At 42.8% G+C, this 27,500-nt stretch overlaps 2 protein-coding genes across 2 annotated transcripts in view; one reads left to right on the top strand and one right to left on the bottom strand.

The window, feature by feature from the left end:
• Positions 1–4,307, bottom strand: part of atp11a (ATPase phospholipid transporting 11A) — an 81,673-nt gene extending 77,366 nt beyond the window's left edge. The window contains 1 exon segment of the mRNA XM_055163014.1: positions 3,840–4,307. Coding sequence (XP_055018989.1) covers positions 3,840–3,884 — 45 coding nt within the window. The 5' untranslated portion in view covers positions 3,885–4,307.
• A 14,514-nt stretch (positions 4,308–18,821) lies between these two features.
• Positions 18,822–27,500, top strand: part of tubgcp3 (tubulin, gamma complex associated protein 3) — a 47,137-nt gene continuing 38,458 nt past the window's right edge. The window contains exons 1-2 of the mRNA XM_055163025.1: positions 18,822–19,021; positions 22,021–22,128. Coding sequence (XP_055019000.1) covers positions 18,946–19,021; positions 22,021–22,128 — 184 coding nt within the window. The 5' untranslated portion in view covers positions 18,822–18,945. The remainder of the gene's footprint in view (positions 19,022–22,020; positions 22,129–27,500) is intronic.

Consider the following 27,500-nt stretch of genomic DNA (forward strand, 5'->3'; position numbering starts at 1 on the left):
GAAAACAAAAAACTCGAGTAAACAATTTATTTTTCATGTTCTGAACAATAAAAGTGAAATAAACTCACTTTGTTTAGACAAGATCCTCTGATTTTACACTTTAAATTATAAAAATCTTTATTTTCTTTCCCATGTGTCTTTATATCTGTGTGATCCTCAGTTTAGACCTGGTTTAGTCCTGGTTTAGTCCTGGTTCAGTCTTGGTTCAGTCCTGGTTTAGTCCTGGTTCAGTCCTGGTTCAGTCCTGGTTTTAGTCCTGGTTTAGTCCTGGTTTAGTCCTGGTTTAGTCCTGGTTTAGACCTGGACCACTGAGGGATTACACACATATAAGAACACGTGGACCAGAGAATAAACCAGGTCTAAACCAGGTCTAAACCAGGTCTAAACCAGGACTAAACCAGGTCTAAACCAGGTCTAAACCAGGTCTAAACCAGGACTAAACCAGGTCTAAACCAGGTCTAAACCAGGTCTATACCAGGACTAAACCAGGTCTAAACCAGGTCTAAATGCAGGACTAAACCAGGACTAAACCAGGTCTAAACCAGGTCTAAACGCAGGACTAAACCAGGTCTAAATGCAGGACTAAACCAGGACTAAACCAGGTCTAAATGCAGGACTAGACGTAGGACTAGACCAGGACTGTAGACGCCCACAGCAGGACGAAACAGGGACTAAACAAGGATGTAAGTGAGGGACTAAACCAGGACTAAACCTGGACTAAACTCAGACTAAATGTGGGACTTAACAGGGGACTAGACCAGAACTAAACCAGGACTAAATAGGGTCAAAACCTCCAGACCAGGACAAAAACAAAGACTAAACCAGATCTAAACCAGGTCCATGTGTGTTCTAGTCTCTTGTTCTGATCCAGGTCGTCCTAAACACATTCAGGAAACGTTCTAAAGGTTCTGCTCGGTTCTGTCTGTGGTTCTGTCTGTGTTCTGTCTGTGGTTCTGTCTGTGTTCTGTCTGTGTTCTGTCTGTGGTTCTGTCTGTGTGTTCTGTCTGTTCTGTCTGTGGTTCTGTCTGTGGTTCTGTCTGTGGTTCTGTCTGTGGTTCTGTCTGTGTTCTGTCTGTGTTCTGTCTGTGGTTCTGTCTGTCTGTGTTCTGTCTGTGGTTCTGTCTGTGGTTCTGTCTGTGGTTCTGTCTGTGTTCTGTCTGTGTTCTGTCTGTGGTTCTGTCTGTGGTTCTGTCTGTGTTCTGTCTGTGGTTCTGTCTGTGTGTTCTGTCTGTGGTTCTGTCTGTGGTTCTGTTCTGTCTGTGTTCTGTCTGTGTTCTGTCTGTGTTCTGTCTGTGGTTCTGTCTGTGGTTCTGTCTGTGGTTCTGTCTGTGGTTCTGTCTGTGTTCTGTCTGTGGTTCTGTCTGTGTTCTGTCTGTGGTTCTGTCTGTGGTTCTGTCTGTGGTTCTGTCTGTGGTTCTGTCTGTGGTTCTGTGTCTGTCTGTGGTTCTGTCTGTGTCTGTCTGTGTCTGTCTGTGTTCTGTCTGTGGTTCTGTCTGTGTTCTGTCTGTGTTCTGTCTGTGGTTCTGTCTGTGGTTCTGTCTGTGGTTCTGTCTGTGTTCTGTCTGTGTTCTGTCTGTTCTGTCTGTGGTTCTGTCTGTGTTCTGTCTGTGGTTCTGTCTGTGTTCTGTCTGTGGTTCTGTCTGTGGTTCTGTCTGTGTTCTGTCTGTGGTTCTGTCTGTGGTTCTGTCTGTGGTTCTGTCTGTGGTTCTGTCTGTCTGTGTCTGTTCTGTCTGTGGTTCTGTCTGTGGTTCTGTCTGTGGTTCTGTCTGTGGTTCTGGTTTGGATGTTTGTTTCTGTATCGTGTTCGTGTTTGTTTTTCTCGTTTATTTGTGGATCACGACACAAACTTTTACTCGAGTCACAGTTTCAGTCATGAGACAAATATTCACACTTTTACTTCCTCAAAAAAAACAAAAAAAACACCAAGACTCTGAGTCTGCGCCGAAACACGACACACCAACACACACGCAAGACCTGATCTAGACCGGGTTTAGTCCTGGTTTAGTCCTGGTTTAGTCCCTTGTTAAATCCTGCGTTTATTCCTGGTTTAGACCTGTTTTAGACCTGATTTAGACCTGGTTTAGTTCTGGTTTAGTCCTGGTTTAGTCCTTATCTAGTCCCTGGTTTAGTCCCTGGTTTAGTCCTGGTTTAGTCCCTTGTTTAGTCCCTGGTTTAGTCCTACATTTAGACCTGGTTTAGGTCCTGGTCTGGAGGTCTTGTCTTTATTTAGTCCTGAAGGTCCCGTGTTTAGTTCCACGTTAAGGTCCTGATTTAGTCCTGGTTCAGTTCTTGTTTAAGTCCTGGACTGTGGGTCTATTGTCCTGGTTTAGTCCTGGTTTAGTCCCTTGTTTAGTCCTACATTTAGTTCTACATTTAGACCTGGTTTAGACCTGGTTTAGTCTTTGTTTAGACCTGGTCTGGAGGTCTTGACCCTATTTAGTCCTGCTAGTCCCATGTTTAGTCCCGTGTTAAGGTCCTGACTTAGTCCTGGTTTAGTTCCTGCTTTAGTCCTGGACTGTGGGTCTATTCTCCTGGTTTAGTCCTGTTTTAGTCCCTGATCTAGTCCCTTGCTTAGTCCTACGTTTAGTCCTACATTTAGACCTGGTTTAGACCTAGTTCAGACCTGGTTTCATGCTGGTTTTGGTCCTGGTCTGGAGGTCTTGACCCTATTTAGTCCTGCTAGTCCCACGTTTAGTCCCGTGTTAAGGTCCTGACTTAGTCCTGGTTTAGTTCCTGCTTCAGTCCTGGACTGTGGGTCTATTGTCCTGGTTTAGTCCTGGTTTAGTCCCTCACTTAGGTCCTGTTTTAGTCCCTGCTTTGTCCTGGTCTGGGCGTCTATAGACCTGGTTTAGTCCTGGTCTAGTCCCTTGTTAAATCCTATGTTTAGTTCTGGTTTAGACCTGGTTTAGACCTGGTTTAGACCTTGTTTAGACCTTTTTTAGACCTGGTTTAGACCTTGTTTAGACCTGGTTTAGACCTGGTTTAGACCTGGTTTAGACCTGGTTTAGAGTCCCTGGGTCTAGTCCTGGTCAGTCCTAGTTTGAAGTCGCAGTCCAGAGTGAAACCCGCACGGCCTCCAAAACAACCGAGTCTCATGTCACTTCACACAAACTCAAATATTTTCATTTAAAACATCGAATTTATTTATTTAATTATTCCCACGTGTTGTTTATAATAAAAAATAATCTAAAAACATTAATTAATTTTACAATATTTTACAGTCCAAGATATTTTGAGGCATTTTGACTTATTTATAGCTCAGAAAAATGTGGACGGTTGTAATTAGTCCAAACCCCGCAGGCAGACTTGACTTTACTTGACTTGACTTTCGTGTTTTGCTGTCGGTCACTTGCGCCCAAACTCGTCCGTCCGCACTTTTTTTTTTTTTTACGCAACACTCCGACTTCTCCCACGTTTGTGTCCAACCCAACCACCTCAAATGACCTTTTCACTCCTTAAAACTCTCACAATTACAGTTTTTTCACGCCGTAACCTGAGCTCGTTCCGAAGGTATTACACTTTAATCCCATGAGCGGCGTGCCGTGCGTCGGGCCACTTTCCGCGCTCGAAACTGGATTAGAACGCGTCAAAAGGCGAATATTCTACGTTTTTTGAGCGTTTGTGTCCGTGTTGGAGTTTTAACCCGCGTGTCCCGGCTCCTTTTCGCGTTTTTGCGGCTCATTTTCCGCGAGTGAAACTTAATCCGGAGGTGCGTGGCGGCTCCGCTGGAATCTGAAACCCCGACGTCGCTAATCTGCCGTAACGCGGACCTCGTTTCGACGTTTTCACGCGCGGTTACATCGTGAAATAAAAGGTGTCGGGTGCGTTTCGGGACTCACGTATCTGCTGATGAGGGTCCGGAGCGTGCTGCAGTCCAGCCCCATCCTGTGTCCCCCCCCCCCGGTGTTCCTCGGCTCTTCACGCGGGGCTTTTCCTCCGCTCCTCCGCCGCTCCTCCGCCGCGCTCCTGCCGCTCCTCTGCCGCGTCTCTTCGCTCCAAACTCGCTCCAAACTGCGTTAAATTCCTCCGCTAACTCGCCTCCTCCATGTCGCTCTTCACTTCTTCCTGGAGTGAAAAACCTGCTGCTGGAGCCGGAGGAGCCGCGGGAGCCGGAGGTGGAGCGGCTCTTCTTCAGCGCGGCTCTTCTCGGTGTCAGTCGCGGCTCCTCGCGCGGTGTCGGGGGAGAGGCTCGCGCGCGGTTCGGGAGGAGCGGGGGTCTCGCGCCGAATCCAAAGGCGCTTTGCTTTGATCTCCGTCACGAGGAGCCGACCAGGTGGTGCGCGCGTGCGGGGATGATGTGCGCGTGGGGCTGCTCCTGCGCATGCGCAGTGCGGTGCAGAGTTGTCATTAGATTTATTCGGTTGAGCGTCAGGAGCCGAACCGAGCCGAGCCGAACCAGGACCAAAAACTCACAACAAACAACTGGAGATTAAAAAAAAACTCAAAAAACAACTGGAAATATGATTTTAAATGTGAAATATAATAATTATAATAATAATTAAAATCTTTACTGTTTCAGGATCACAAGATTTTCAAAACTAAAATTCTCAGTTTGTGGAGGTTTTAAGAATAAAACTGTGAAATGAGTCAAAAGAAAAACTGTTCTGCACTCGGCCCTAATGTGTCTAGTCCTGGTTTAGTCCTGGTCTAGTCCCAGTCCAGTACCTGATTGTCTAGTACCGAATCTAGTCCTGGTCTAGTACATTATAGTACCTGATTTAGTCCCGGTCTAGTCCCAGTCTAGTACCTGATTGTCTAGTACCTGAATCTAGTCCTGGTCTAGTACATTATAGTACCTGATTTAGTCCCGGTCTAGTCCTTGTAATACCTGATCTAGTACCTGGTTTAGTCCTGGTTTAGTATCTGGATTAGTTCTGGTTTAGTTCTGGTTTAGTCCTGGTTTAGTCCTGGTTTAGACCTGGTTTAGTTCTGGTTTAGTCCTGGTTTAGTCCTGTTTAGTCCTGGTTTAGTCCTGGTTTAGTCTGGTTTAGTCCTGGTTTAGTCCTGGTTTAGTCCTGGTTAGTCCTGGTTTGGTCCTGGTTTAGTCCTGGTTTAGTCCTGGTTTAGTCCTGGTTTAGTCCTGGTTTAATCCTGGTTTAGTCCTGGTTTAGTCCTGGTTTAGTCCTGGTTTATACTGTTTTAGTCCTGGTTTAGTCCTGGTTTAGATCTGGTTTAGTCCTGGTTTAGTCCTGGTTTAGTTCTGGTTTAGTCCTGGTTTAGTCCTGGTTTAATCTGGTTTAGTCCTGGTTTAGTCCTGGTTTAGTCCTGGTTTAGTCCTGGTTTAGTCCTGGTTTAGTCCTGGTTTAGTCCTGGTTTAGTCTGGTTTAGTCTTGTTTAGTCCTGGTTTAATCCTGGTTTAGTCCTGGTTTAGTCCTGGTTTAGTCCTGGTTTAGTCCTGTTAATCCTGTTTAGTCCTGGTTTAGTCCTGGTTTAATCCTGGTTTAGTCCTGGTTTAGTCCTGGTTTAGTCCTGGTTTAGTCCTGTTTAGTCCTGGTTTAGTCCTGGTTTATCCTGTTTAGTCCTGGTTTAGTCCTGGTTTAGTCCTGGTTTAGTCCTGGTTTAGTCCTGTTTAATCCTGGTTTAGTCCTGGTTTAGTCCTGGTTTAAATCCTGGTTTAGTCCTGGTTTAGTCCTGGTTTAATCCTGGTTTAGTCCTGGTTTAGTCCTGGTTTAGTCCTGGTTTAGTCCTGGTTTAGTCCTGGTTTATCCTGGTTTAATCCTGGTTTAGTCCTGGTTTAGTTCTGGTTTAGTTCTGGTTTAAGTCCTGGTTTAGTCCTGGTTTAATCCTGGTTTAGTTCTGGTTTAGTCCTGGTTTATTAATATAACTAATATTACAAAATCTTTTTAATATTTTGCAGAAGGTGGGACCATTACTAAACAAAGTGTGACTTGTAAACTGTTTTAAACTAGTATTTGCTGTATAATGTCTCTGAGTGGAGACTCACACTTGGATGTTTTTACTGGTGCTTAGCACCTGAACCTCCTGAACTGCACCAAACATCTGACTTGTGCTGTTGGCTGCAGTTCAGCGTCACTTTGCTTCATCATCATGTGGGAAGTGAATAAATATGGTTTCTGTTCCCGTGAGACTGAATAGTTGGAGACATTGGTTGAATAAATAAAACTAAAGTGAAGTGAACTTGTGGTCACGTTGTGTTCGTTTTCATCTGTTACAACAACAGACAGAACAGCTAATGCTAACGGTTAACGGTGAAGAAACCGGTAAACGCGGGCGGGTGGCGGTTTAACGACGCATGGACCCATAGAACTAAACCAGGTCTAAAACCAGGACTAAACCAGGTCTAAAACCAGGACTAAACCAGGACTAAACCAGGACTAAAGCAGAAGAGCGTCTCCTCCTGGAGGCCGCGCGAATCCAATTTTAGAATGAATGTATAGAGTTGGTGTTTTTTTTTTTAAATCGAGACTCGTTTTCGTTGTTTATTATATGATTGTTCTAAAATCTAAAATCTAAAATCGTGCAAATGGAGAGTTTGGAGTTCAAGTTTTTAGATTATCACCACAAAATTGGCAAGGCAAGTTTATTTGTACAGCACAATTCGTACACAAAGTAATTCAAAGTGCTTTACAGAATAAGAAATACATTAAAATCATAATAAAAACAAATCAAAACATAAATAATCATGAAGATTAAAATTAAAAAAGAGAGACATAAATTGGAGAGAAGAGTGCGGAATGAAAACCTTTCAGTTATTTGCACAGTTAAACAGAAATGTTTAGAGTCTGGATTTAAACAGCGTCACAGAAGAGTCTGTCTCACATGTTCAGACTGTTCCAGGTTTTAGCTGCATGAACCTGAAACTCTGACTCCCCTTGTTTAGTCGTGACTCTGGCACCAGCAGGAGTTGGTCCCTGAGCTCCTCAGAGTGTGAGATGTTCATATGACACTAACATGTCACAGATGGACTTTGGTGCTCGGTCATGGAGACACTTGTACAAACAGAGACGCTTTAAAGTCTCTGAGCCACAGGAGCCAGAGCAGAGACCTGAGACCAGGACTTATGTGCTCGTACTTCCTAGTTCGAGTCAGGACCCGAGCTGCAGCGTTCTGGATGTTCTGTGTTCTGATGTTCTGGATGTTCTGGATGTTCTGGATGTTCTGGATGTTCTGGATGTTCTGGATGTTCTGGATGTTCTGGATGTTCTGGATGTTCTGGATGTTCTGGATCTCTGGACTGGAGTTCTCGTTTGGAGAGACCAGTGAGCAGAACATTACAGTATCTAATCTACTGGAGACAAATGCATGGATAAGTTTCTCCAAGTCTGATTTAGACACTAAACCTTTGATTTTTGCTCTGTTTTTTAGATGGTAAAAGGCTGCAGATGTTATTGACTTGATGTGGCTGTTAAAGTTCAAGTCTGAGTCCATTATTACCCTGGATGTTCTACATTTTCTTGCCTGATTTGAAGGTTTTAGAGCGAGAGACTGGAGGTGATGCTGACACTGTCCCTTTGTTTCTGTGGACCAAACACTATGACTTCAGTCTTGTCAGAGTTTAGCTGGAGAAAGTTGTTTTGCCTCCACACACTGATCTGTTGGATGCAGTGACCAAGTGACTCCACTGGTCCATAGTCTCCTGCTGCCAGAGAGACGTAGATCTGAGTGTCGTCTGCATAATTGTGGTAGGTAGGACACGTTACTGCTGCTTATTAACTGGCCTGTAGGGGGCAGCATGTAGAGATTGAACAACAGGGGGCCCAGGATTGACCCCTGAGGCACCCCACAGGTCAGGGCCATGTCATCTGAGACACAGTTTCCAATTTCAACAAAATACTTCCTGTCTTCTAGATAGGACTTGAACCAGTTTAGTACAGTACCAGAGATGCCCACCCAGTCCTCTAGTCTCTGTAAGAGGATCCCATGATCGACAGTGTCAAAAGCAGCACTCAGATCTAACAGGATCAAGACTGAGACTTTGCCTGCATCAGTGTTCAGGCGGATGTCATTTGTCACCTTGATAAGAGCAGTCTCAGTGCTGTGGTGGCTCTAAAACCTGACTGGAAAACATCAAAGGAGTTGTTCATTTGGAGAAAGTTCGTAAGCTGTTGGTAAACAGCTTTTTCAAGGACTTTGCCAAAAAACGGCAGATTTGAGATGGGTCGGAAATTGTTCAGTACTGTGGCATCAAGACTGCTCTTCTTTAGGAGAGGCTTAATGACCGCAGTTTTCAATGCGTTTGGGAATGTTCCAGATTGAAGTGACATGTTAACTATGTGTGAGTGAGTGGTGAAAGTAAACTGTTGAGGACGGACTTTAGAAATCTAGTGGCAGATCTAATGTCCAGGCAGCAAGTAGATGAACTCAGACTGGTAACGATCTCTAAAAACAGTTTTGTCAGTTACAGGTGCAAAGTGATTCAGCTCTAAGTGTCTCTGTGGCTGCAGCTTGTTATTTGTGTTGTGGAATTGATGGCATTTTTGATGCCCTGAACTTTGTCATTAAAGAAAACTGCAAAACTCATTACATTTAGATGTGGAAATTAGTTCTAGTGGCAGTGGAGCTGGAGGGTTTGTTAATCTGTTCACTGTTGCAAACAGGACACGAGAGTTGTTACTGCAATTACCAATAATGTCTGAAAAATACTTCTCTCTTGTTTTACTCAAAGTGTAGTTGTACATATGCATTGTTCCTCTGTAAATCTCATAATGAACCTGGAGGTTTGACTTCCGTCACTCCCTTTTCTGTGCTCCTGACTGAGTCATCATTCCTCCACGGAGCTTTTTGCCTCTTTAACCATTTTTAACCTTTATCGGGGCGATGGCATCCAGAACATTCAAAACACTCAAAGTCACAGAGTTCAACACATCATCAACATTAGAACATGAGGCAATTTCAAAATGTATCATTTCCATGAACAGTGCACCTGTGTGATCATTTTATGTGTCTCCTTCGAACAACTGTAGGAGCAGCCGGTGGTTTGGGAATAACAGACGGTCAAAGAAGACACAGAAATGATCAGACAGAGCAACATCAACCACACTGACATTTGAAATATTTACACCCTTTGTAATGAGCAGGTCCAGAGTGTGCCCTCTGTTGTGAGTGGGCTCACTGACATGCTGAGTCAGACCAAAAGTTTTCAAGGACAACACTAAGCTCTTTGGCATTTTTGTCCCACACATTATCCACATGTACATTAAAATCACCTGTAATGACTAAACCATCAAAGTCTGTGCAAACAACTGAAAGCATCTCAGTAAAATCATCAATAAAACTTTGACAGTGCTGAGGAGGTTTGTATATGACTATGTAGAGTCTGGACGGTGATTGTTTTAGCTCCATTTTGAAGGAAACAAACTCAAATGATGAAAACACCCCAAATGACAACCTGTGTGTAACCAAATGATCTCTAAAAAATGCACACACTCCTCCACCCTTTTTATTTGCTCGTTTTCAGATTCAAATTTGAAGTTGGGAGGGGTTGATTTCCACTAGCACTGCATGACCTGTGTTTTTGTCAAGCCATGTTTCAGTTAAAAACATAAAGTCAAGATTAAAAGAAGAAATAAAAAATCATGAATTAGAAATGATTTGTTACATAAAGATCTGACATTGAGCACAGCAAGTTTCTGATTAGTTTCAGTAGGACTGGATGTTATCTTCTTACAGGGAACGTGAACTAAATGTTCTCTGATTAGACAGTCTAACTGTCCTTCTTTTAATCTGTCTACGTGTTGTAACTGGAGATAAAAGCTCCATCGCAGGGCCCCAGCCTGATATTACCTTTATCATGACTGTATGTCCTGGGACAGCAGAGGCCCTGTGCGTCCAGCTCTTGGTGATAACAGCTCTGGGGAAAGGCGGGGGAGGGCGAGCAGGGGAGAGTTTGGGTGAGTGACCAGGTGAGGGACCAGGTGAGGGACCAGGTGAGGGCGAGGAGGTGGAGTGGGGGAGGTTTGGGTGAGGGGGGAGAGCTGAGAGAGTCTCTGGTGGTGAAACAGGCACAGTTTTGTATGGGGGAGAGTTCAACATAACAGAACCTTGACCGTGCTATGTTAGGTGTGAGAGGAACCATCTTGATTCCCGATCTGATGAGACTTTCTAGATGGTTGGGCAGTGCCATGGGTGAAGGTGGGGAGGAGAAGGAGAGTGAAGAGTCCGTCGATGGAGTAGATGTAGCAATGGGCACTCCAGGCTGGTCTGTGGGCAGCGGAGGTGATGGGTGTGCTGGTGGCGCTGGGGGAGGTGGTGGTGGTGTTGACTCATTCTCTGGGGGAGGTGGTGCTGCTGACTTATTCTCTGGGGAGGGGAAGGTGGTGATGCTGACTTGTTCTCTGGGGGAGGGGGAGGTGGTGATGCTGACTTGTTCTCTGGGGAGGGGGGTGGTTCTGCTGACTTGTTCTCTGGGGGAGGGGGGTGGGTTCTGCTGACTTGTTCTCTGGGGGAGGGGGGTGGTGATGCTGCTGAGTTGTTGTTCTGGGGGAGGGGGAGGTGGTTCTGCTGACTTGTTCTCTGGGGGGGGGAGGTGGTTCTGCTGACTTGTTCTCTGGGGGAGGTGGTTCTGCTGACTTGTTCTCTGGGGGAGGGGAGGTGGTGATGCTGCTGAGTTGTTGTCTGGGGAAGGGGAAGTGGTTCTGCTACTTGTTCTCTGGGGGAGGGGGAGGTGGTTCTGCTGACTTGTTCTCTGGGGGAGGGGGAGTGGTTCTGCTGACTTGTTCTCTGGGGGAGGGGGAGGTGGTTCTGCTGACTTGTTCTCTGGGGAGGGGGAGGTGGTGCTGCTGACTTGTTCTCTGGGGAGGGGGGGTGGTGATGCTGCTGACTTGTTCTCTGGGGGAGGGGAGGTGGTTCTGCTGACTTGTTCTCTGGGGGAGCGGGAGGTGGTGATGCTGCTGAGTTGTTGTCTGGGGGAGGAGGAAGTGGTTCTGCTGACTTGTTCTCTGGGGAGGTGGTTCTGCTGACTTGTTCTCTGGGGGAGGGGGAGGTGGTGCTGATGCTGCTGACTTGTTCTCTGGGGGAGGGGGAGGTTTCTGCTGGGGGGAGGTGGGATGCTGCTGAGTTGTTGTCTGGGGGAGGGGAAGTGGTTGTGGTTTGTGGGCAGTGGTGGTGCTGTCAATGGTGCTGACTTGTTGGCTGGTTCTCTGTTAGGTGCAGCAGGGATGCTTCTCCCATTTCTCTTTTCTCTCACTGGATGCACAGGACCCTGTCCAGGCCGGTGCCTCAGAGCGTGGAGGAGGTTTTCCGTCAACACTCTCACTCCACCTCTGCTTAGGTGTGGGCCATTTTCCCTCGAACAGGTCCTTCCGTTTCCAAAAAAGATCAAAGTTCTCAATGTAGTGCAAATCCTCTGGCCGCGCACACGTTCAGCAGCCACGTGTTCAGCTGAAACAGTCGGGTAAATTTGTTCCTGTTCCTTAGGTCTATGTTGGGAAGAGGTCCACTGATAAATGTCTTAACCTCCACTTTATTAAGCTCCTCGAATAATTTTGTGAAATCCCTTTTCAAGACTTCACTCTGTTCCATTCTGATGTCCACTGCACCCACATGCACAATCAGCTGTTTAACCCCTTGGTGTGTGTTGACAAAACTTTTTGGCAGGAGTTTTGTTATCTCAGAAACAGTGTACGTCGGGTAGCAGCATGTTAGGATTCTTCTGTGACTCACACCACTGATGCCCCGTCTCCAGCAGCAACGTATCTCTGACCTTGACGTTTGGCACAGATTCCCGGTATGCCTGCACTCTTTTGGCAACTTTATTGTTCTTGTTTTGTGATGTCAGTACATTATCCGTTTGTACGTTAACATCAGTCTGTGACAGTGGTGAAAATCTGTTTGTAGCTTTATTGTGGATGATATAACGATATTAGCTTTGTCTTTTATCACTCGCTGCGCTGGTTTAGCATTTTGGTCTGTACCAAGTTTTGGAAAAGACACAGTATCACTCAGGTTTAAGTTGAAAGAATTTCCACCCACTTCTCTGGAAGTAACTGTATGTTTCTCACCACTGGAGTCACTGTAGTGTCTGATGAAGTCCTTGTTCAGTTTCTAAAGCAAATATCTGTGCTTGTAGCTCATAAATGTCTCGTTGATAGTTCCGACAGGCTCACAGACAGAATTCACTTGGTTTCTTCTCCCCGACATGTTGTTGGCTCATCAGATGATTTGTTTAAAAAATGTAAAAATGTTTAAAAGTATTAATTTACGTAAAAGGAAATCAAAAATAGACACATTATCCGTTGTTTGAGGAGGTAAACTGATTAAGCAAGGACAGCGTCTGCACTCTTCAGAAGCAGGAACAATAAAATAGAAGCTTTGGTTGGAATTAAACACTGAAACATATTTTGTGTTTTACAGGAGACGAGCCAACATGCTGTGCAGCTGTAAATACTGTGAGTTCAGCTGAGATAAGAGACGTTACTACCTCAGACACAACAGAACACTCTTTTATTTATTTATTTATTTATTTTAGATTTGTCTGGAATTCAAAAGGATTGTGGGAAAAGACCTGCACCAGAAATGTTATTCTGCCCTTGATAATCACACTACCTGTTTTTTTGAAACTTTTAAAGCTGAGAGGAGCAGCGTGGGTGACAGTTGGCACAGCTTTTGCAGCAAATACAGGTAAAACTTTTGTAACCCGGATAAAAATACATGTGCAGTAAAAGCATAAGTTCATAACACAGTTAATCTAAAATGGATAAAAAGATAATTTATTTTTATTAAAATACATAGTTCATGTTAATGGTTAAATGTATCTTTACAGAAGTGTTTGCGTCTCTGTATGTTTCTTTTAACTTATCGTACAGTACAGTATCATTTTCTGTCTTACAGTCACTGGATTCTACTGAAAAAGGACAGTCACACTCAGGTCTTCCTGACTCACTCGGAGACAATCCCACTGAATTCTTCAAATCTAGAAGCTTTGTAAATGTACATTTTGTTTGTAATGTGAAACTTTTAGAATGTGACATTTATTGTATAATTTGAATTTGTCTGTACATTACGAGCTCCAGCCGTTTGTTCCATGAAGATTATTTATCTTAAAGTCAGATTATTATTGATTTTCAAATATTTGTTTGAACATTTGAAAATTCTTGACCAAATAATTATCATGTCAGGATAAATTGAATTTCATACAATTTATGTTTTGTCATTCTTATTGATCGTGAATGAAATGACTGAACTACAACAGACTAATGGTTCTGTTTCTGGCATTAATGTTTCTGTTTTTCTTTAGGACGGTGATGAATCCTTTGGCCAAATGGACTTTGAGATCTTGTTAGTAAATCTGAAGGCGTCTCTCCTCCAACACCAGATCTTCACCAGATCTTTACCAGATCTTCAGCTGCCTGAAAATCATCATTGAGGTGAAATTGTTCTGGACAAGCTGACGACCTTTATAATCCTTTGTTTGAATTGTGAAATATAAAACACAAAAGCAAATGCTGTTACAGGGAACAAACAGAAGACTGCACTTTATTCAGGTTTAAACATGTTACTGTTGCACTATTTTTGCAATAAATTTGTGAGAAAAAAAATGTCATTTTATGTCAATTATTTAAAAAAATATTATGTATAATTTGCATCTAATTATTATAATTAGTAAACATATTCAATAAATACTCATAAATATCAGAAATACATACTGATAAGTAATGATTACTGTAATACTTAGTAATGCTTAGTTCATTACTTGTAAACATTAGTTTTAGAGACTTCAGTTCTTTAGTAATGGATTATCTTGGACAGAAGATTTTATGTAAACGTCTCTTGATTTGTTTAGTTTTTGATATTGTAAAAAACAGACGTCCCAGTGCGTCTCTCACCACCGCGGGTTTAGTTATTGATTAATCTGGGTTTATTACCAGTTTAGTCACATTTTCTTTGTTTTTTATCGTTTTTTAAACAGATTTTCTGTATTTTACTGAAACAAATGTCAGTTTTTGTTTTTCTTTACTGTTGTTGGATCAAATTGTTCCAAAACAGAGACACTGGGACATTTCTTTTATAAAACTGGAACAAATCTGCACTTTTAGTCTCAGTCTGAAACTCTGTTTACTGACACTTTAAATCCTCATTTCACTAAATAAAAGTGTTTTGTTTTTTATTTGTTTGAGTCTAATCAGAGCTTTTGTTATATTAATATTATTATTATTTAGGCAGGTTTTGGTCTTTGTTTACACAACGGTTGCTCGGTAACAGTGAAACAACCTCTGACCAGGAAGTAAAATGATAAACTTCACCAAAATAAAAGAAAGAGTAAAATGTGTTTGTAAAATTTTAAATGTGGTGATGTAACACAGAGTCCGGGTCTGGGTCCGGGTCTGGGTCCGGGTCCGGGTCCGGGTCCGGGTCTGGGTCCGGGTCCGGGTCCGGGTCCGGGTCCGGGTCTGGGTCCGGGTCCGGGTCCGGGTCTGGGTCTGGGTCTGGGTCTGATCTGTGGCTTCAGGTTTTTTTTGTTTTGAAGAGGAGCTGTCCACAAACACGGTGCTGAAAGGAAAATGACTCTGGGCAGAGTTAAAGCTTCACTGTGGAACCTCCTGCTGCTCGTCTCCATGGAGATGTTACTGCTGTTACAGGATGTTCCGCAATGTGGCATTAAACTTATTTAAACTTATTTGTAATCTGTGAAAATAATAATATAATGATAGAAAAAACTGAGACTAAACCAGGACTAAACCAGGACTGAACCAGGACTAAACCAGGACTAAAGGACCAGGACTAAACCAGGACTGAAACCAGGACTAAACCAGGACTAAACCAGGACTGAACCAGGACTAAACCAGGACTAAACCAGGACTAAACCAGGACTAAACCAGGACTAAACCAGGACTAAACCAAAAAAATAAACACAATTCTCATATTTCAGATCTTCACTTGTCTTTCTTCTCTTTTTTTTTTTCAGACGTTATAAAAAACTTAAATCCGTCTGTTTTTTGTCGTCGTGTCCAAACTCGTGTTTTATTTCAGTCTGGAAACAGACGCGCCTCCACAGACGCGCCTCCACAGACGCGCCGAACTCCCTCTCCTCGTGCTGGAGTTTTTTAAAAGTGTCTCGTGTCTCGTGTCTCGTGCTCGTGTCTCTCGTGTCTCGTGCTCGTGTCTCGTGTCTCGTGTCTCGTGTCTCGTGCTCGTCTCTCGTGTCTCGTGTCTCGTCTCTCGTGTCTCGTGCTCGTCTCTCGTGTCTCGTGCTCGTCTCTCGTGTCTCGTGTCTCGTGTCTCGTGTCTCGTGTCTCGTGTCGTCTCGTGTCTCGTGTCTCGTCTCGTGTCTCGTCTCGTCGTGTCTCGTGCTCGTGTCTCGTGTCTCGTGTCTCGTGTCTCGTGTCTCGTGTCTCGTGTCTCGTGTCTCGTGTCTCGTGTTCTCTCGTGTCTCTCGTGTCTCGTGTCTCGTGTCTCGTGTCTCGTGTCTCGTGTCTCGTGTCTCGTGTCTCGTGTCTCGTGCTCGTGTCTCGTGTCTCGTGTCTCGTGCTCGTGTCTCGTGTCTCGTGTCTCGTGTCTCGTGTCTCGTGTCTCGTGTCTCGTGCTCGTGTCTCGTGTCTCGTGTCTCGTGTCTCGTGTCTCGTGTCTCGTGTCTCGTGTCTCGTGTCTCGTCGTGTCTCGTCTCGTGCTCTCGTGTCTCGTGTCTCGTGTCTCTCGTGTCTCGTGTCTCGTGTCTCGTGTCTCGTGTCTCGTGTCTCGTGTCTCTCGTGTCTCGTGTCTCGTGTTTCGTGTCTCGTGTCTCGTGTCTCGTGTCTCGTCTCGTGTCTCGTGTCTCGTGTCTCGTGTCTCGTGTCTCGTGTCTCGTGTCTCGTGTCTCTCGTGTCTCGTGTCTCGTGTCTCATGTCTCGTGTCTCGTGTCTCGTGTCTCGTGTCTCGTGTCTCGTGTTTCGTGTCTCGTGTTTCCTGTCTCGTGTCTCGTGTCGTGTCTCGTGTCTCGTGTCTCGTGTCTCGTGTCTCGTGTCTCGTCTCGTGTCTCGTGTCTCGTCTCGTGTCTCGTGTCTCGTGTCTCGTGTCTCGTGTCTCGTGTCTCGTGCTCGTGCTCGTGTCTCGTGTCGTGTCTCTCGTCTCGTGTCTCGTGTCTCGTGTGTCTCGTGTCTCGTGTCTCGTGTCGTGTCTCGTGTCTCGTGTCTCGTGTCTCGTGTCTCGTGTCTCGTCTCGTGTCTCGTGTCTCGTGGTCTCTTGAGGATAATGAGGTCATGTTCTGGTTTGGAGAAGTGGGTTAATGATTTGAGGAGGACGTCCGGGACACGACGCTGCTCCTCGTCCTGCAGGAAAATCTGAAAAACCTCAGTTCATCTGCTGCACAAACTCCTCACACACTGAAAAAAACAAAAAACAACATCTGTGTTAAGTTCAAAGGACCTAATTTAAACAACATTTGATTTTGTTTTTTTATTTGAAGTACAAAAGTTGCTGTTTTTTTTATTTTAAGTGCAGTAAAATGTATTTTCATATTTTAAACACAAAAACACAGATTATTTTACTCGTCAAGTGAAATTTACTCAAATCATGATGAAATTTTCTTAATTCAAGTCGTCTGAATTTGACTAGATTTAGTTTTTTTCCAGTGATATTAATGTTTAAAGTCCTTTCCTCTTCTTTTTTTTTTTTTTTGTGGTCTCAAAGGCACTTGGACTTGGACTTGGTCTTGGTCTTGGTCTCTTGGTCCTGTGGTCTTGGTCTTGGTCTCTTCTCTTGGTCCTGTGGTCTTGGTCTCTTGGTCCTGTGGTCTTGGTCTTGGTCTCTTGGTCCTGTGGTGGTCTTGGTCTCTTGGTCCTGTGGTCTTGGACTGGTCTCTTGGTCCTGTGGTCTTGGACTGGTCTTGGTCTCTTGGTCCTGTGGTCTTGGTCTTGGTCTCTTGGTCCTGTGGTCTTGGTCTCTTGGTCCTGTGGTCTTGGTCTTGGTCTCTTGGTCCTGTGGTCTTGGTCTTGGTCTCTTGGTCTTGGTCTTGGTCTCTTGGTCTTGGTCCTGTGGTCTTGGTCTTGGTCTCTTGGTCTTGGTCTTGGTCTCTTGGTCCTGTGGTCTCGGTCTCGATTAGTCTTGTCTTTGTGTTTCCATGGAGACGAGCAGGAGACTCCAGAGGATTAAATGTGGGACAGTTTCACTTTTGTCTTTGTCACGTTTGTTTGTTCTTTTTTTATGCATCAGTTTCCTCGTTCAACAAACACACACACACACACACACACACACACACACACACACACACACACACACACACACACACACACACACACACACACACAAATCAGATTACCTCCATCAGTTTAAACACTGATTTCTGTCTGACGTGTTTAATCTGATTTTAAATTTGACAAAGTGTTTAAATATTTACATTTGAATCTCCGGATAAAGACACAAGTTTAATCTGATTTGTTCAGGTTTATTTGTGGATGTAAACGCGCTCGTGCCTCTGCTCGTGTTTCGGCGCGCGTGCTTCAAAAATCTAAAACAAATTTACAAAATAAAGCAGAACCACATCCGGTTAGAGCCTACAAAATAAAATAAATCATGCCCATGATATTGTTTCAGCGCAGTGTTTGGTTGCTTAAATGTTGTATTTTAATTCAGATATAAGTGAAGTAAACATCATTTCATTTGGTTACAATTTTGTGACCAGAATTTCAAAATAAAATACTGGGACGTCCCTGTTTTTTTTTGGTGGTTAATAAAAATAAAATTATGAATCGAGTGTGTAATTAAGGAAAACTGTTCTGTCAAGATCATTTATGACAAACGTGTCAGTTTAGTCACATTTTCTTTGTGTTTTGGTGATTTTTAAGCAGCTCTTTAAGGAGCTCAGTCACACAGGAGGAGCTCGGAGTAGAGCCACTGCTCCTTCACGTCGAGAGGAGCAGCTGAAGTGTCTCAGGCATCTGTTTTTCATTAATTTACAACATTAAATAATTATTAGGCAGCCAGATAATTTTAATTATCTGTAGGGTTTGTAATAAAATTCATATTGTTGGGAATTGAAACAAAGTGTGCAGATTACAGAAGATAGAATTCTGTTTTAATATCATGAAATATGGAAACTGCAATTAAATAAATCCACTAAACCACAAAATAAAAATGTCTGTTAAACTTCTAAAGTTAATTTTTTTATTCAGAATGATCATTTTAAAAAACATTTTCTGTTTGTCATGTGTTTTATATTTGAGCTTCTGTGTCCAAGTCATTTAATTTCTGGACAAATGTAAGTTTAAACCCCAACAAAGATTTATAATGACTTCAAAACCAGAACCAAACCAGGACTAAACCGGGACTGAACCAGGACTAAACCAGAACTAAACCAGAACTAAACCAGAACAAAACCAGGACTAAACCAGGACTAAACCAGAACTAAACCAGAACAAAACCAGGACTAAACCAGAACTAAACCAGAACTAAACCAGAACAAAACCAGAACTAAACCAGGACTAAACCAGGACTGAACCAGGATCAAACCAGGACTAAACCAGGACTGAACCAGGACTAAACCAGAACAAACCAGGACTGAACCAGGACTAAACCAGGACTGAACCAGGACTAAACCAGGACTGAACCATCACCGAACCAGGACTGAACTAGAACTAAACCAGGACTAAACCAGAACTAAACCAAGACTAAACCAGGACTAAACCAGGACTGAACCAAGACTAAACCAGGACTGAACCAGGACTAAACCAGGACTAAACCAGAACTAAACCAAGACTAAATCAGGACTGAACCAGAACTAAACCAGGACTGAACCAGGACTAAACCAGAACTAAACCAGAAGTAAATCTAAGGACTAAATAAAAAACATCTTAAAAATAATGTTTTTAGACCTAGTTTTGCAGATAAAGTTGTTTTGCGGCTTTTATTTTGAAAGAATCGTGCCGGAAGTCGGTTTTATTTGTTTGTCTATTTCCGCTTGTCAAAATGGCGCTGTTGTTTGCGGCGGGACGCTGGAGCTGAGCGCGTCTTTCTGCGCCGTTTTCCCTCCGCAAACCCCCCGATACAAACGGCTCCCACGGGCGGGCAGACGCCATGGCCACGCTCGACCAGAAATCCCCCAACGTGCTGCTCCAGAGCCTGTGCTGCAGAGTGACCGGGAAGAGCGAGGGTAAGGCGGCTAACGGCGGCTCGGGCTCCCGCTCTGTCCGCCCGAGCTGCGGTTCGACCCAGACACCGCCCCCGAACTTCACATTTTAATTTTTACTACAACTTTTTAAATATAAGCCCTTCACTGATTACCCGGAAAACTTAACCACCAATTTTAAGTTTTCATAATAAACATTTCGGCTTAAGAATATTGCCCAAAATTTATCTAATTAAGCGTGAATTTGATGTTTTGACAAATTAACTGTATTTTTTTTTTACTCGCCGCTGATTGGTCGAGCTGGAGGAAAGCGCCGCTCTGATTGGTCCGCTCACTTCCGGGTACCTGCTCAATACTGCACCGTTGATCCATTCAGAAGCTAAATTATGACATTTTAACACATTTATTACTAAAAAATCAAACTCGTGCCATTCCCGAAACATAAATAGACATCGTTTCTAATTAAAAATAAATCCGATTGTCTTGTGTTTTAAGTAACAAATGCGGAAATAACACAACAAACACCGATAACGTTATTTTATTATGAATAGCTGCAGTTAGCGTCATTTTTACACATAAAATACGGTTAAATCTTACAAAAATGAGTGTTATTTAGTTTGGATAAGTGCTTTTATTTACCTGTAGTGTCTTGTTTGTGCATTAGCGCGGTGTGATGGCAGCTCTGGCTTGAGTTACACAGAAAACATTAGTCATCATCATAATAACACTAATGTGAAAACACGAGGAGGGCCCTGACAACATCAATTTATTAATGCTTTTCTAGACTTAATCTTCTGCCTAGACACTGTTCAGTCAAAGTGCTCAAGACCTGAGATGGAATAAATATGGAGAAAATGCTGAACTGCAAAATGGTCTGTTAAGTTTTTATATTTTTGTTGTAAAAAGTGTTTGAAATGTCCTGAGTGAGACACGTGACAGACTCAGGTGGAGTTTTCTGTGTAACTGTCAGATTTGCAGATTTGTTTGATCGACCGGGTTCATGGTTAAAGCTGCACTGTGCAACTTTTCTGATATGAATCCAGCACCGGGTTGTGTCCATGTGTCCCCCGTCCCTGCAGATTTATCCAAAACCACTGATTTATCAAAGTTTTATAAATGAAATGTTCCATCAATCTGATCCCTGTCAACAGTAAAGTCATTTGTTTTGGTAAAATACAAAAAAGCTGCTTTAAAATGACCTAAACACAAAGAAAATGTGACTAAAGTGACTTGTGTTTGTTATTAATGGTCTCTACAGAACAATTTTCCTTAATTAAGACTCGTTTCACAATTTTATTATTACCAACTTCCACAAAATCGAGGATGTCCCAGTTTTTATTTTGAAATTCTGGTTTTATGAATGAAATTCTAGAGTTAATATTCTACCTAGATAGGATTTAATCAAAGTCTTCAAGAACTGCGATGAAATAAATATAAAAAAAAACAAAATTGCAAAAAAAAAAGTTATGTTTTTGTATTTTCTTTAATAATCATAAAGCATCAGTTTTATACAGTGACACTCAAAGACGTTTTACAGAGATTTATTCACACTCACACACATTCATACTCGGCAGTGTGGGTGAAGTGTCTTGCCTAAGGACACAACAACAGTTTTTGTTCTGGCGCCTCCTGTGGCTCCTGATTTTCCCACAGTCTCCATCCAAGTCCAGACCAGGACCAGACCAGGACCAGACCAGGACCAGACCAGGACCAGACCAGGACCAGACTCGGACCAGACTCTGAGCTGACGAGATCTGATGGATCAGACTTTGACAAGTCGGTTTGGCCACATTAGTAAAAAGTGTTTATAAATGTTCTGAGCTGAGACACGTGAGAGTCTCAGGTGGAGTTTTCTGAGTTGTTGACCTGGTTTATGGTTAAAGCTGCACTATGTAACTTTTCTGGTACGAGTATGTGGAGAAATGTTAAGTCAGACCTGGGCCTGTGCAGCTCTGAAGCCACATTCAGCCCTTTAGTCGAGTCTGATCGGCTCCTTTAAGATCATTTGGAATCACAGAATAAACATATTTGATCTAAAACTGCGTTATTTTAGTTTAAACTTTTTTTTTAAATGACGCTTTGTTCAGCAGCTTCACTTTTTCATGAGTCAGAACATAAACTCTTCTCAGTCTGAACAGCGTCACAACAGTGAGATTTACAGATTTTTGTAAAGAAATAAAATTCAATACAATATAGTTTTTTGCAGAATTGAGTTCAGTATTTGAACCTCCACAGTATTTTCAGTTCTTCACGTGGCCCCAGGGGGAAAATAACAAACCCAAGCCTGTTCCTGTTGCTCTGTCAGGAATGTCCCACAGTCTGACAGAAAAGTTGTTTATTAATCATTTTTAACCATAAAACGTATTGACTCTGTGATTCCAGGTAACGTCTCCAACGTCATGAATAATGAAAAACACAAGTCCACTTTAAGATTTTATTCAGGGTTTGTTGGTGAATATGAACAGTGGAGAAGTGGAGACGTGTTTTTTCTAAAAGTAGCGGTAAATAAAAATCTGAAGTTTGCTTTCTATTGTAATTAAATAATAATAATAATAATAATACATTTTAGTTTACAAGTCACAAAGAACAATACAAAAAACATAAAAAACGGACAGAAGGCACAAAAAACAGACTGGTGCAAACAGTTCAATTAATTATAATAAATAAATAAAAAGAAATAAGGAATGAAATCAAGATAAAACCACTTTAAAGGAAGGCCAAGCAATAAAAATAGGTTTTAAGAAGTAATTTAAAAGATGATAATTGGTCTAACTCTCCACAAATCGGACCTGTAAACCGGCCTGGTGGAAATTGTTTAAGTTTAAAATCATTCTGTGAAAAATTCCAGGCAAAGCAACACCATCTCCCTCTACCTGGAAAGTTGTAATATTTCTCTTCTTCCTGGGCCTGTCCACATGAAACCAAACGTCAGAGTTCAGTGTCTTCTGTCCCACAGACGTATACAGACCCGTGTGCTCCTTTTTCTCTGGGGTTTTCATGGTTCTGTCTCCGTGTGTTTCCAGCTGAGGTGGCGCACCAGTTCCAGTTCGCCGTGCGGGTGATCGGGAGTAACTACGCCCCGACCATCGAGCGAGACGAGATCCTGGTGTCGGACAAGATCAAGAAAGAACGTAAGAATCAACAACACTTCATATGAATAAATAAATAACAAAAACTTAACTAGAAAATCTTCGGTGAAAATGTTAGAAAGAAATTAAAGCAACACTGTGCAACTTTCTGGAGGTTTAATACCACATAGTGTTTCTAAGAACCTAAAATGTGAGATCTTTGACTATTTAATGTTTTATTTTATGGTGTAAGTTGAGATTCGGCTCGAGGCAGAGTTACAACACACCCAGATCTCTGCTATTGTCGTTCAGCTTTGAAAACTGGGCCACAAAAAACATAATAACAGACACTCTGCAACTGATTAAATCAACATTTCCTTGGTGAAGTGACGCTAACTGGAGGCATGTCTCTTTCTGAAGCTCTGTTAGACTTTGTTTGACTCTGAGTTTGATTTTAACTAGATTTTATCTAATAAATTACAGGTTTTGTAATGAATCAATCTCATTTAATCTCATAAAAATATTTCTCTCACTCATTTACTCATGTTTCTTCCTGAAGCCCGTCATGTGTTGGAGTTTGTTCTCTGGTTTGTACTCGGAGCAGATCTGCCCCCCACAGCTGCAGCAGGTTCTGTTCTGTCACATGTTTTGTGTTTAAATGTTGAGGGTTGAGGAGCGTCTGTGATATGAAACTCTTTTCAGCACAGTTTGCATTAAATAACGCCTTTGTCAATACTTTAATAGTGTGTTAGGCTGCGTTCAGACTGAACCTGAAGTGACCCAAATCAGATTTTTTGTCTCTATGTTCCTGTATCTGATCTTTTAATGTCTGAACCACACAGATCTGATGTTTTCACATGTGACCAGGACACTTGGATCTGTGCTCCTGAAACTGATCCATATCTGATCTTTAACATGTGACTTGAGTGTGAACAGTCAGGTCACATTCATCCACCTACACGTCATCAACAAGACACAAACGTCACTATTCTGCACTGAAGTAGAAGAAAACTGTTCATGATCCATGTGACTGAAGTGAAGCACATCTCCACTCACCACAAAACACCACCACCAAAAACCTGCTCCTTCTCCTTCTCAATCTCCTCCTTAAAACAAGTCAGTTGTTCATGTTGTGGCTCCGGTACGAGAGGAACTTTAAAATCTCCAGGTGTAAACACAGAGACGCTCGCTGCGGTTGACGTCGTCGTGTCTCCAGTGTCACATGTGGGACACTTTTATGACATGTTTAATGTTCACACTGGAGTCACATACAAGTCACATTTAACTGGGAATGTGAACAACCTCAAAAAAACATCAGATTTCACCAAAAGATCAGAATTGAGCGTTAAACCTGCAGACTGAACGTAGACTTCGAGTATCGAGTCGTTTTTTTTTATATAAACGTCCCGTCCTGCAGACCCAGAGTTTTTCCTGCTCCTCTGTTGTTGTTGTTGTTGTTGTTGTTGTGGGATCTGTGTGCGTCAGTGTAACTGTCGTACGACGACATGCAGCACTGACAAATGTTCTGCGTCGTTTGGCAAACTGAGATAAAGTATGTTCATAATTTTAATGCATTATTTCCTTTGTAATGAATGAATCGTAATTAATGTGGTAATGTCCCACTCCTAGTTTAAACACAGTCTGACCAGAAAGACGTGACTGATCCAAACTCCATCAGGTGATCTGATCTGTGCTGTTAAACACGTTCCTCTAAACAACGTCACCGTCAGGAGCGTTGGCATTAGTCATGACATTAGACAACAGTTTTTCAGTTACTTTTTGTTGAAAATCTTGATCACAGGCTCTGAAAACGTGCTCTTTAAATCGCTTTTTCAATTTTTTGGTGTTTTTTGACAGTGTTTGTTAATGTGTGCTTTGTGTCTCCGTGGTAAATGCTGAACATTCCACCACAGACCTACATGTAGAACCCCCTGTGCGTGATGCCACAGTAAATGATCAGTAATCAGATTCTAGTGCATGTGTGTGTGTGTCATAGTCAGTAAAAGTGTGTGTAATCCTTCACTCAGTCACTCACAATAATGCATGAGCTCTACAGAAGTTTCTGGAAACGTCTCGTCACCTGAACGATTCCACAGAAACAGAAAATCAAATCCATAATCCGGAACATTCCCCAGGGACACTGACGGTTCACAGTGACGTCACACATCAGCAAACCAAGACCAAAAAGGTTTAAAATGGTCTGAAACTCTCAGAGAAAAGATCCCAAAGTGATTTAAAGAGACGTGTTCATGGTTCTGTTCACCAGTTTGATTTTATATCAGTGACCAGATTTTCAAAAGTCCAAACTGGGACACACCGGGTTGGGATGTTTAGTATCAATAAGATAGTGAGAAGCGCCTGAAACTTTCTGCATTTTCACGTCAGTCATGATCTGAACGACTTCTCACGCGTTGTTTTACGGTCATTTGCAAACACAATTTTCTGTATTTTGGTGAAACAAATGACAGTTTATGCTCCTGTTTACTGTTGACAGGATCAGATTGTGACCGTCTTGTTTTAGACCAGATGTAGTCCTGCTTTAGTCTTAGTTTATACCTGTTTTAGATCAAATTAGTCAAAAACAGAGACACGTGGAGCATTTCTTGTATAAACGATCAGTGGTTTTGTATAAATCTGCTGGGACGGGGACACAGACTCAAAACTGGGGAAACAAACTAATTTTACAGTAAAAGTTGAAAGTGACTCACTGAAAACTGTTGGACTTGTTTAACTTGTTGAGGACTTGAAAACGAGATGGTGACACATCTCAAGGCGCTTATCCTCCAAACAAATGAGAATTCAGATTGAAGTTCAGGAAAGTTCGTTGTTTCAGGTCAGATTGTGTTAAAACTAAACTCAGATTAAAGTCTAAGTCGAGTCCCAGAGCTTCAGACAGAGCAGTGCCTCCAGTTAGCGTCACCCCCTCAGGGAGTATTGATGACGTCGGCTGCACAGTGTAAACAGATGAGTGTAATGTCGTACTGTGGAATATTATAGCCAAGAAAACCACATTTCCATGGAAACGAGCGGCTTTGATAAACCAGGTCCAAACCAGAATAAACCAAGGATTAAACCAGGTCTAAACTAAGGTCTAAACCAGGTCTAAACCAGGTCTAAGTCAAGGTCTAAACCAGGTCTAAACTAGGACTAAGTCAAGGTCTAAACCAGGTCTAAACTAAGGTCTAAACTAGGTCCAGGTCTAAACCAGGTCTAAACTAGGACTAAGTCAAGGTCTAAACCAGGTCTAAACTAAGGTCTAAACCAGGTCTAAACTAAGGTCTAAACCAGGTCTAAACTAAGGTCTAAACCAGGTCTAAACTAAGGTCTAAAACCAGGTCTAAACCAGGTCTAAACCAGGTCTAAACTAGGACTAAGTCAAGGTCTAAACCAGGTCTAAACTCTAAGGTCTAAACTAAGGTCTAAAACCAGGTCTAAACCAGGTCTAAACCAGGTCTAAACTCTAAACCAGGTGTAAACCATAGTTGAACATAATGTCGTACTGTGGAACATTATATTGAATAAACCGTCATTTCCATGGAAACGAGCGTCGGGATCTGGTCCGTTATTAAACCTTTAAAGTCCGTGTGGGGGGTTTTGTGCGTTGGACTCGTTGCGGCGAGAGCCTCAATAAAAATCCCACATCAGTAAAAATAAATAATTCATCTGGACATAAAAATAATCTGGACTTTGATTTTGTGTTTGACTTTTTAACCTTCCTCTGTTTCTGTTTCGGACGCATCAAATATTTACACCATCGATCCCACATCAAACTTTATTTCACTCCCGTCTTCTGCCGATTTCAGAGTAAAACTGCACAACGCACTCGCCTCGTTCCACTAAAGCTGCACTGCGGAACTTTCTTATGTCTGTTATCTCTGATGTTCTGTCTGGAATGTTACAGAATACAGCATTAACTACAAGTGGTTTAATAGAAAAAAAATGTCTGGAATTAAAAGGTTTACTGGCGTCGCCGCTGCGCAGATCTGACCGGTAACTTCGTCGCCGTGGAGATACATGCTGTATGTTTACTGCGGAACTGTGGTGGAACATTCCAGACCAAAGCTACGAACGACGTCTCCATAGAAACAAATGAGAGTAAAGTTACACAGTGCACCTTTAAACTAAGAATATTAAACCAGGACTAAACCGGGACTAAACCAGGTGTAAACAACCGGGTCTAATACAGGACTAAGCCTGGACTAAACTGGACTAAAACTAAGACTAAACCAAGATTAAACCAGGACTAAACAGGGTCTAAACAGAGCCTCAAACCTAACCAGACTGGGATTAAACCGGGACTAAAATGGGACTAAACCGGGACTAAGACGGGACTAAAACGGGTCTAAAACAGGACTTAAAGGGTCCATCGAATGTCTGTTTTTCGTGGTATTTTTGTCTCTAAATCCACCTGTAATTGATTAAATGTAAAGTAGATCTGTTTAATGTCACACTGCGGAACATTCTGGGCAGAGCAGTGACGTCTCCATGGAAACGAGGAGACAGTGACAGTGTTTCAGTCGGTCGAGCGTTTGTCACTGATCTATAGAATAGTTTTGTCGATTGTTGTTGTGAAGCGTTTTGAGTCTTGAAGGTGAAAAATCACCGTGTAAAAATGTGACAGACCTGGTGTGGCTCGTTCTGATGTGGCTCGTTCTGATGTGGCTCGTTGTGTGGCTCGTTGTGTGGCTCGTTGTGTGGCTCGTTGTGTGGCTCGCTCTTGTGGCTCCCTCTGGACAGAATCAGGGTCAGTGTGAAAAGGATCGATTTGTCTCAGCTCAAAATAACACTTTAAAATAACACTTTAAAATAACACTTTAAAATAACACCAGCACTTTGTTTATGTCAATGCAAAACTAATGACACCAACATTTACACTGATATTTAGACCAGAGACTAGACCAGGACTAGACCCGGACTAGACCCGGGACTAGACCAGGACTAGACCAGGGACTAGACCAGGGACTAGACCAGGACTAAAGGTCCATTCAGACTGCGGTGTCAGAAAACGCCCTGGTCGTATCGAATCTGGCGTCTTTGCATTTGAGTTCAGACGCTGCAGATGAACGACAGAAAAATATTTGACGTGCGTCTGTTGCCCTGGAAACAAGAGTTCGGTCCTGGACTTTTCCCGACACAATGTCAGACCAGACTGAGAGACTTTAGTGTTTTTATTACAGAAAACATCAGCGGAGGAGATCGACTCGACGACTACAGCGTTATGTAAACTCCATTCATGACACTGGAGCAGTCCCGGTCTAGTCCCGGTCTAGTCCCTGGTCTAGTCCCGGTCTAGTCCCGGTCTAGTCCCGGTCTAGTCCCGGTCTAGTCCCGGTCCCGGTCTAGTCCTGGCAGTTCGGTGATTGCGTTGTACATATTTATTCTCGGCTTGTGTTTGTGGTTCTGGTTCTTGGGTCTTTCTCTTTCTTCTTGATAAC

Source organism: Boleophthalmus pectinirostris, unplaced genomic scaffold (genome assembly GCF_026225935.1).
Source record: "Boleophthalmus pectinirostris isolate CB_2022bp ecotype Guang Dong unplaced genomic scaffold, ASM2622593v1 HiC_scaffold_11, whole genome shotgun sequence".
NCBI classification, from domain to species: Eukaryota; Metazoa; Chordata; class Actinopteri; order Gobiiformes; family Gobiidae; genus Boleophthalmus; species Boleophthalmus pectinirostris.